The sequence below is a fragment of the Xenopus laevis genome, chromosome 2S, assembly GCF_017654675.1.
Source record: "Xenopus laevis strain J_2021 chromosome 2S, Xenopus_laevis_v10.1, whole genome shotgun sequence".
NCBI classification, from domain to species: Eukaryota; Metazoa; Chordata; class Amphibia; order Anura; family Pipidae; genus Xenopus; species Xenopus laevis.
In genome coordinates this window covers 39,668,536-39,679,528 of record NC_054374.1, presented here as the reverse complement: position 1 = coordinate 39,679,528, position 10,993 = coordinate 39,668,536, and the positions used below count along the sequence as shown (strand labels likewise).

Genomic DNA, 10,993 nt, shown 5'->3' with positions numbered 1-10,993 from the left:
TGGGAAGGGGAATTTTTTTTTACTTCCTTTTTTTGTGACAAAAAGTCACGCAATTTCCCTCGCCACCCCTAATTTGCATATGCAAATTAGGATTCGGATTCGGTTCGGCCAGGCACAAGGATTTGTCCGAATCCGAATCCTGCTGAAAAAGGCCGAATCCTGGGCGAATCCCGAACCGAATCCTGGATTCGGTGCATTCCTATTAAATACTAATGTTCTCATCTGTTTAAAGGCGAGGGCTATAGACGTCATTAAAATATGCGTCACATCCACGTCTATAGCCCTCGCAACTGCTGCAGTTGGACTCTGGAGGCTTCTCTCTTGTTCGGAGTGTGCGACCACGGTAAGGACCATAATGAATCATCTTGCTGCCGGCTCGGTCTTGCCTGAGATGTCTATACAGGCCACGCACCTGCTGGCGGCAGCTTGAGTGTGCGACAGCTGTAAGCTAAGGGTTAGCTTACCACGGTCGCACACTCAAGAAGCCGCCAGCAGGTGCGAGGGCTCTATAGACGATGTGACAGGCAAAGCCGCAAGACTGAGCCACAGCAAGCAGGATGAAGAGCCACATGAGGATCCGGAGCCGCGGGTTGCCTACCCCTGATCTAAATAGTTTCATTAGGCTCTGGAGATTGTGTTGCTGTGCTGGGTTGCACACCATAACATACAGTGGCTGCACTGGAGTCTGTATGTCATACTGTTCACATACTGTGGGTTTACTAGATGCTGTGTGACAAAGCTTGGGTGCATTGTGCACTATAAGACATACTGTCGATGGGTATTGCTAGAAGATTGTGGCTATGCTAGGTACTGTGTCACATATCTTGGGTGCACTTGACACTTTTAGCCAGCACTCAGCATTATGAGACATACTGTAGAAGTGGCATACATGGTTAAACTGGTACAGGTATGGGACCTATTATCCAGAATGCTCGGGACCTGGGGTTTTCCAGATAACAGATCTTTCCATAATTTGGATTCTCATACCTTAAGTCTACTAGAAAATCATGTAAACATTAAATAAATCCAATAGGTTGGCTTTTCTTCCAGTAAGGATTAACTATACCTTAGTTCAAGTACAAGGTACAGTTTTATTATTACAGAAAAAAAAAATCATGTTTAAAAAGTAGGATTATCTAATTATAATGGAGTCTATGGAAGATGGCTTTTCCATTATTCTGAGCTTTCTGGATAATGGATCCCATACCTGTAATACCAGGCACAGTATAACCTACACTGGGTGCACTGAGACACCACTGTGTGATATATAGTGGGTGTTCTGTGCACTGTAATTGGCTGGGAGTTGCATAACATACAGTAAGTGTCCTGGTGACTGTGAGAAATAACATACATGCAATTTCTTACATGTGTGACATTCCCTGGGTATATTGGGAACTGCCTGGCATACCAGGGGTGCACTGGGCACAGAAAGCCATACTGAGGGTGCACTAAAGCCTTATATTATTAGGACATAGGGGGTCCCACTACTTTGCACACTTAGGCCCTATACTAGCTTCACATCAAACAGTCCCCTGTGACTTACAGGATAAATCTAAATATTTTATTAGGGTGCTGGAACTATATAATTATTTTTCGATTCTCAGAGGGAAATGGGAAAATGAAATTTAGTGGGAAGGGAGTGAAAATGACAGACATAATAAGAGAAGAAATAAAGGGAGGGTTTGGAAGCAGAATGACATATGGAAAGGAAAGTAGAAATAAAGGGAGGGTTTGGAAGCAGAATGACATATGGAAAGGAAAGTAGAAATACTGTAGTTTGCCCAGTATGTTTACCAAACAGAAGACCTGACGACTTACTTTCTTTGTTGAGGGAGCCTCTCTGTGCACTGTAGTAAAGCAGATATTGTATTCCTGAATGATGGAGGGGTACAAACTGTTGAAATCGAGAAGCAAGATGAATTTGTCATAGAAACCTAAAAAAAAATAAAAAAATAAACAAAGACTGAGCAACAAACGACCACCAGTGGAGCAGCAGAGAGTGTTTGAGGAGCAAAAAACTACCAAGAGATGTGCAGCAGTAACTATACGAGGCAGGATGGAACCTTTGCTAAAGAAGTCCATATAACCAAAGCTATAAAATGTAAATCAGTAAACCACATAAATACATCCAGAATAGATTGTTTATTCCTTAAGGGTCAGGCCACACAGGGCGTTTTGGCGAGATTTGCTCGCCTGGCGACTAATCGCCTCGTTGTTGCGGCAAGCAATCTCCCCAAATGCCTTCCCTGACTCTACGCCGGCTAAAATGAAAACAAAACGCCGGCGCTAATCACACACGTCGGTTAGTTTTCACGAGGAAAGTTCGGGTGACTTCGGAAAACGAACCGCCGCGTGTGATTAGCGCTGGCGTTTTTCGATTAGTCGCCAGGCAACCAGATCTCCCCAAAACGACCTGTGTGGACTTACCCTAAAATGTCCTAACATGGTTTGTGTTAAATTGGATTGTACTACTAGCCATTATATTCATAATCCTGAACTAATGCCTAGTGGACTAATAGTCAAGGGCTCCTATTTTTCTAATTTTCTAAGCACAATTGATGTTTAAATTTACTTTTATTTTGTAACATTTCTGGGGTTTTAGGGATCAAATGTAATTTTAGGGGCAGATTTATCAAAGTGTGAGATTAGAACTCACCACAGAACTCCAATGAACTCCATTGATAAATATGATTCTAAAAATTATATATGAATCAATAGAAAGAGAATTTTTCTGTGGCGAGTGCTAATCTCACACTGATAAATCTGCCCCTATATGTAATAAGTGTGTCTTCATCTATAGAACTGTTTATATTGGGAATCAAAATCCATGGGAAAATGTGTTCTTCTCAAAAAAAAAGCTTGTTCTTTTCATTTTCATTTGTGGAATAAGTTTAATACTGGGGAAATATATTCTTAATTGAACCTACCCACTTTGGGTTCCAGGACCAATCCTCCAGCATAGGCAGCTTTCCTTCGACTCTTATTTTTATTTTGATCCGTGCCCATTTCATCATTGTCCTCCACCTAACAATAAAGCGAAATAAAGTAACAAAATGAAAGATTCATATAAAATATTATACACGGGTATGGGATCTGTTATCCAGAATGCTCGGGACCTGTGGTTTTCCGGGTAACAGATCTTTCCGTAATTTAGATCTTCATGCATTAAAGGGGACCTGTCACCCAAAAAATATATTTAAAATCCTATTTTATCACATTAGTCAAGCAAAATGAACTTTAATTACACTACATAAATTATTTGAATCTGGTTTCCTTCAGTCTGGGAATTCATAATTATAGGAGCTATTTTGTGGACACTGTTATTAAGACAAGCCTTGCATCATCTCAGAATCTTGTTTGTGCACCAGAATGGGGGACCTGATGTCCATCCCCATGAACTTACAACAGCTATGAATGTTTTAATAATAAATAAAAATTGGATTTCATGTTTAATTTGAAAAGGACTTTTATTATACAGATTTTTATGTCTGGTTGACAGGTTGACTTTAAGTCGACTAGAATATCATGTAAAGATTATATAAACACAATAGGCTGGTTTTGCTCCCAATAAGAATTAATTATTTCTTAGTTTGGTATAAGTACAAGGTACGGTTCCATTATTACAGAGAAAAAGGACCTTTTTTAAAAATTTGGATTATTTGGATACAATGGAGTCTATGGTAAGTAATTGAGATTTCTGGAAAACGGGTTTCCGAATAACTAATCCCATACCTGTAAACACATTTTTTTTATCATGTTACTAGTCCTGCCATTAAGAAAAGTTAAGAAAAAAAGTCTGCCAACAGATCTAAAACAATTTTAACTTAATAGATGGTTGAAGAATCCATTTAGAAAAAAAAATATATGATTATTTGCCTTAAAAACCAGATCACATTTCACAAGATCATAATTCAGTTAAAAGATTGAATACAGTAAATGATCAATGAGAGCTTAGCATTTTAAATGGGACAGTGCATGTATTACATTAATCATGCCTTTATGCCCTACTAAATCTTCCATAACAGATTACAATTCTCTAGTAGTGATGGGCGAATTTGCGCCGTGTTACTTTGCCAAAAAGGCAAAAAATTCGCAAAATGGTGCTGGCGTCTCATTTTTGATGCCGCATCAGTTTTTTTTTTTGGATGCGGCGAATTTTCGCGGCCATTTTGCAAATTCGCTGCGAATTTGCACCTGCCGAATAAATTCGCCCATCACTAGTCTCTAGAAAGATGCAATGAGAGTAAAGGAAAAGGCTTTACATAAAAAAAATACACTGGACAGTATGGCAGGTCAGATTATTGTGGATAACAGTTTAAATAATACCTTCTAGTGATCTGTACATAAACTTACCATGCACACGATCATGTACAAAGCATGACCAGCTATGGAAGGAAGCCGAGCCCTTATCTGTAATCCCACCCAGTTCCCTTTATAAATCTTTTATAATAAATATTTCTCTCACTCACAGTGGTCTGCTGCATTTTCTTGAACACTGGTTTGTCTGGCACTATGAAGTTATTTTCTGTGAAGGCGTGAAGCAGTAGGTACTCGTTTCTTTCTGAGCGTCCACCCATTAATGTCCTTGACTGCAAAAAAAGAAAAAAACGATTTTAATCCAAAATGCTCGGGACGTGGTATTTTCCAGAAACCGGTCTTCATACCTTAAAGCTGGCCATAGACGCAAAGATCCGATCAGACTTTCCCATCTCCCGACCTGCCACTAACAATTCCGATCAAATAAAGTAGAAAAGAACAAATCAGCCGATGTTCTGCCCCTGACCACAATCGTATGAAAGTTATGTCCGACCATGAATTCTCGATTCGTACGATCAGATCTTTGCGTCTATGGCCATCTTAAGTCTACTAGAAAATCATGTAAACATTAAATAAACACAAAAGGCTAGTTTAACTTTCAGTAAGGATTAATTATATCTTAGTTTGGATCAAGTACAAGGTACAGGTATGGGACCTATTATCCAGAATGACCAGGATCTGGGGCTTTCCAGATAATAGATCATTCCGTAATTTGGATCTTCAGTCCTTAAAGGAGAAGGAAAGGCTAAAATTAAGTAAGCTTTATCAGAAAGGTCTATATAAATACACCAGTAAACCCTCAAAGTAATGCTGCTCTGAGTCCTCTATCAAAAGAAACAGCACATTTCTTTCCTTCTATTGTGTACTCATGGGCTTCTGTATCAGACTTCCTGTTTTCAGCTTACACCTCCAGGGCACGGCCTTCAGCATGCTCAGTTTGCTCCTCTCCCAATCTCTCCTCCCTTCCCTGCTGTAATCCGAGCCCAGCGCTATGAGCGAGCAGGGAGAGACTCAGGCAGCAAGTGATGACACACCAAGCTAATATGGCAGTTGCTATCCTAAACAGAGAACACTTCAAAAGCTGTTTACTCAAGTATAGTAAAGCATTCTGCAGAATAAATATAGTGTTATAGCTTGCACTTTTGTGGCTTATCTATTGGCAATAAACTGCTTCAGTAGCTTTCCTTCTCCTTTAAGTCTACTAGAAAATCATGTAAACATAATGTAACCCCAGAAGGCTGGTTCTGCTTCCAATAAAGATTAATTATATCTAAGTTGGGATCATGTAAAAGCTACTGTTTAATAATTAAAGAGAAAAGGGAAATAATTTCTTAAAATTTGTACCGTATATACTCGAGTATAAGCCGACCCGAGTATACCTAATTTTACTTACGAAAACTGGGGAAACTCGAGTATAAGCCTAGACACAACTAAGACTGTTAGACAAGCAGGTACCACCATCAAAACTTAAAATCAGGATGCAAAATGGGGGTTCTACTATAAATATAAATATATATATATATATCAATATATCAAGTCATGGTTTTACAATTTAACCAAAGAGGCCAAATAGTTAACCATATTTTCAAAATTGTGGCATTTAAAAATTCCACATATCCAGTTTAGTTTAATAGAGCTGCTCAGGATCAGGAAAAAAAAAGAACTTTGATTACATTATAAAAATGCTTAGAACTCAGCTAAATTGAATATGAAATCTTGGGTTTGGTGCCTTTCAACATATTAACTAAGAAGTAACAGAATTCTAAATATATTACAAATACTTCCACTTTTTACGGATTGTGCCAGTATGAAGTATGCCCAAGGCAACCGACCAGCTCATTTAAAAAAAAAGAAAAATGCTGTTATATAGTTATATAGTGTTGTTGTCTTGAGTTGCAAGAGTTTGGCCAAGCTGGCAACAAAATTGGACGTTAAAGGGGTAATCCAGGACTGGAGAATGGGTAATAAAAATTAAGCCCCACATAATACAGTGACTTTTGGGAGGTATGAGACCAGAATTAAAATCTGTATGTTGCATTAATGCCAGAAAGATCACAGTAGACATGGAATCTGATTGCATTAACCCCAGGTATGAGACATATACGGGTGTGTTGTACTACAACTCTCTGAATCTCAAGAGATCCTATAGTTTAAGGATAAAAATAGAGATGCACCGAATCCAAGATTAGGTTCGGGATTCGGCCTTTTTTTAGCAGGATTCGAATTCGGCCAAATCCTTGTGCGTGGCCGAACAGAATCCGAATCCTAATTTGAATGTGTAAATTAAGGGCGGGTAGGGAAATCACGTGGTCTTACATCACAAAAGAAGAAATTTTTTCCACTTTTTCCTTTTTTGTTAGGTTTTCGGCCGAATCTTTGACCAAGGATTCGGGGATTCGGTCGAATCCCAAATAGTGGATTCGGTGCACCCCTAGATCAAACACAGTCATGCATGTTACCCCCCTCCCCCAGTCACCAAGTAGTATCACAATAACATACCTAATGTAGCTGGAAAGGGTTTGTTTTCCTTAAAGCTTACTTTTTGCTGAAGGTAAAACAGTGACCTTCTTTCCACATCTGCCCGTCCCATTGCATGCCAGCTATTGTCAATTTACATTTAAGGGGTGGTTCACCTTTAAGTATGTTATAGATTGGCCAATTCTAATAACTATTCGATTGGCCTTTGTTTTTTCTTTTTTTTTATAGGTTTTGAACTATTTGCAATCTTCTCTTTCCAGCTTTCAAATAGGGGTCACTGGCCTCACCTGAAAACAAATGTTCTGTAAGGCTATAGCTGTATTGTTATTGCTACTTTTTATTACTTCTCTTTTTATTCAGACCCTCTCTTATTCATATTCCAGTCTCCAATTCAAAGCAATGCATGGTTGCTAGGGTAAGTTGGACCCTAGCAACCAGATTTCTAAAACTGCAAGCTGGAGAGCTGCTGAATAAAAAGCGAAATAACAAAAAAGGTGAGAATGGAGGCAACTTTGGGTGACTTCGGAAAATGAATCGCTCCGAGTGCCATCCCATTGGTGGTTTACATTTTAGTCAGCGGGAAGTGCCCTGATAAGCGTTGTACCTCCTGCTAATCCCTACCTTGTGCCTCTGAATGACATGCAAGTTAGGGGTGGAAAGGGGGCAATGTCGGCCTGGGCCGGCCCAGCCATGTTTCCCCGATCTCTGCTGTGCTACCGCGCAGGCACGTAGTGCGATGGTGTTCACGGAGGAGCGCACTGCACAGGCGTTCGTGCAGGTGCACGCCGCACCAGCATTCGTGCAGGAGCGCGCAGAGGCAGACTGAGAGGCCCGAGATGGAGGCACGCAGAGGTAAGCCAGGAGGGGGCCCCCAGTGACTGCTTGGAGGGGCCTTCATGTGCCAGTCCCGGTGGGCCCCCATTACTCCAGTCCAACCCTGAAAGGGGGAAGCCTAGGTGCCTACCCCTCCATAAAACATCGCTAGCAAGTAATTCAATGCACCACGCAGTGGTCAGAGTGCAACAAAATGACCAATTGTGGCATTTTTATTTGTATTTTTCAGAATGTGCATTGTTTGGTACATTGTAAATGAGGCCCACTGTCAGGCAAACCCTTCCACTTGTATGCCAAAACATTAACTTTTATTCCCAAACCAAAATCTGTGTCCTTACATTTCGACAGCATGGTATACACACAAGAAATTTTTACATTTTCATCTCCATTATTGTCGAAATTCTTTCTGTGGAGAGAATAAAATCATTGCTTCTCAAATATCTGAATGCCATGGGTTTTGTTTTTTAGAAACAATGGTGCCATTATTATAAATAGACATATAATCTCTCAAATCGACATAGAGAATGCACCATTTTAGTATGCATAAGATATCATTAAAGAAGAAGGAAAGGCATCATACACTTGGAGGTGCCAAATGTTAGGCACCCCAAGTGATTGTATTGACTTACCCAAAACCCCAGGCTGGTGCTTCTATCAGCAGAAGACTGCACTGGCCTGGGGTTATACCAGTGAGCACCACGGAGCGATCCTCTTCCTGCTTCTTCTTTCTTCTTGTGGTTGCGCATGTGCAGTAGAGTGAAAAGCAGAACTTTAACTTAAAAGTCGCCTATTTTGTTCAACTGCGCATGCGTCTGTCCCGGGAAATTTGAAGAAAGAAGATCTCTCAGTGGTGCTCGCTGGAATAACCCCGGGCCGGTGCAGTTTTCTGCTAATAGGAGCACCAGCCCGGGGTTTCAGGTAAGTTGATACAATCACTTGGGGTGCCTAACATTTGGTACCCAGAAGTGTACGATGCATTTCCTTCTCCTTTAAAGAGAATGTAGCATTATTGTATGTGAGACCAAGCTCCCTCTCAAACTCAAATCACCTGATTTCCATAAATGCAAACATGGACATCAAGCTACTAACAGACACATTAGGGGGGATTTACTAAAATCCAAATTGATCTCATTGTTTTATTAAGCAAAGCTCAACAAAAACTTCCATCCATTTACCTTATTTATCATAACTCGATACATTCAGATCACCTAAAATTGAGCAAAAACCTAAATAGTACAAATTTTTCGGACGTTACTCCTGAATTGCTCAATTTTTTCTGGTTATCGCCTGAAAAACCCCAAAATTCTTTGTATTATCGAACTAAACCCAGCGCAGACCACAATATCTTCAAATTGGAATAGGGACATGTGCCATTGACTTATACATGACCTGAGCAGGTTTGAGATGCTGGGTTTTTGGATACTGGCTTTCTGCAGCATAAGAAGTCTTGAAAAACTTTTTTTTTTCCATGAAAAAACTGAGTTTTCCCCAACCAGAAAAAAATCATGGTTTAATAAATAACCCTGTCTATTTTGAAATCACAGTGAGAAAACCCATGCAAACCAATGACAAACATTCGGGTTGGCTGATGTATTGGATGTTTTGCATTATTGTGTTTTTGGTATTTCAAGATAGTTAAAGGAGAACTAAACCTTAAAAATTTATTTGGCTAAACATGCCATATTTTATATACTGAACTTATTGCACCAGCCTAAAGTTTCAGCTTGTCAATAGCAGCAATGATCCAGGACGTCAAACTTGTCACAGTGAGGTTGGTCTGTAATATGAGCTAATTGCACTGGTTTCTGTGCTGTCAACACAGAACGTTAAATATTTTATGATGATATTCACATTGGCAGTTAAGAGGAATGTGTAAATGAGGGAAATTGTGAATATTTCCGAAAGAAAATCTTTACATTTAGAAATCAAAAGGCATCTCAATATCAGGAAACGTCTTTCTTATTAAGTCCACCACACAGGATGGGATAGGGATTCTGTTCCCTGGTCCAACATTACCATGTGCCCATGGTGAGAAGGGCTGGTAAGTTGCCTTTCTGAGGATCCTAAAAAACCTTTGCCGGTTATTACATAAAAATGTCTAGAAGTTTTAGATGATTTAGTGTTACCCTTCCTTTACCAAACTTACATATAATACACTTGATTCCAAACATGAAGTTCCATATTTTATTTATATATCTACTCCTATCCTAAGCCCCCCTCTACCTGCCAACATTGGTAGAACAGATAGAGGATGCGGAAAAAAAAAAGGGAATTTCTTCTCTACATAAACCAAATTTATTGTCTCCCACTTTCTCTGCTTTCCCTAATTTTGCATTTTGCTCCCATCTTCCTTTTATCTTCTCCTTGCTATCATAGTTACATAGTAAGTAAGGTTGAAAAAAAAGACACACGTTCATCAACCTTTCAACTCTATTTTAACCTGCGTGCCAGTTGATCCAGAGGAAGGAAAAAAAACCCATTTGAAGCCTCTCTAATTTGCCAGAAGGGGAAAAATTCCTTCCTGACTCCAAAATGGCAATCGGACTAGTCCCTGGATCAACTTGTACTATGAGCTATCTCCCATAACCCTGTATTCCCTCACTTGCTAAAAAGCCATCCAACCCCTTCTTAAAGCTATCTAATGTATCCGTCTGTACAACTGATTCAGGGAGAGGATTCCACATCTTCACGGCTCTCACTGTAAAAAACCCCTTCCGAATATTTAGGCGGAACCTCTTTTCTTCTAATCAGAATGGGTGACCTCTTGTCAGCTGGAAAGACCTACTGGTAAATAAAGCATTAGTGAGATTATTATATGATCCCCAATCATATCATAATCTCTCTAATAACCTGGTCTTAGTTCCTTCCCACATGTCTGCTTCCCCATGTGCCATCTCATTACTACTAATTTTACTTCCTCCAAGTACCATTTGTTTCCCCAGCCCATGAGATTTCATCTTCTCATCTTTCATGCCAACTCGGATAAGTATCAAAAGGCAAATTCCAAAATAGTGGATTTCGTACATCATTAACAGAAAGTCAAGGAAAGTGAATAATGGGCTGGTAAAAACAAAATATATAGCAGTGTCTGCATTGTTCTAGACAAACAAACATTCACAGTATAAACTGAAAAATGTTTCAAGATTTTGCTTTCCTTTGAATGACTGAACTAATATTTAGTTGTATAATCAGTGTTTCTAAGAACTTCTGCACATCTGTGTTGTATGGAGTCCATCAACTTCTGGCACCTGTTACATTCCACAATTCTTCTGCATTTCTGGGTTTTGCCTCAGAAACAGCATTTTTGATGTCACCCACAAGTTTTCTATTGGATTAAGGTCCAGGGATCGGTTTGGCCACTCTA

At 39.6% G+C, this 10,993-nt stretch overlaps 1 protein-coding gene across 1 annotated transcript; it reads right to left on the bottom strand.

Annotated features, from left to right (window-relative positions):
- Positions 1 to 1,118: 1,118 nt before the first annotated feature.
- LOC121400494 (DNA polymerase alpha catalytic subunit-like) lies at positions 1,119 to 4,626 on the bottom strand. The gene is made up of 3 exons (XM_041583683.1): positions 4,470 to 4,626; positions 2,928 to 3,024; positions 1,119 to 1,934 (listed from the first exon to the last, which is right to left on the bottom strand). The coding sequence occupies exons 1-3, from the start codon at positions 4,575 to 4,577 to the stop codon at positions 1,579 to 1,581; spliced, it is 561 nt and encodes a 186-aa protein (XP_041439617.1). The 5' UTR covers positions 4,578 to 4,626; the 3' UTR covers positions 1,119 to 1,578.
- Positions 4,627 to 10,993: the final 6,367 nt, after the last annotated feature.

Coding starts and splice junctions, on each gene's coding strand:
- LOC121400494 (XM_041583683.1), bottom strand. CDS start 4,577: ATGGGTGGACGCTCAGAAAGAAACGAGTACCTACTGCTTCACGCCTTC. Junction 3,025..4,469: donor AGAAAATGCAGCAGACCACT/GTGAGTGAGAGA, acceptor CTTTATTGTTAG/GTGGAGGACAATGATGAAAT. Junction 1,935..2,927: donor GGTCCTGGAACCCAAAGTGG/GTAGGTTCAATT, acceptor ATTTTTTTTTAG/GTTTCTATGACAAATTCATC.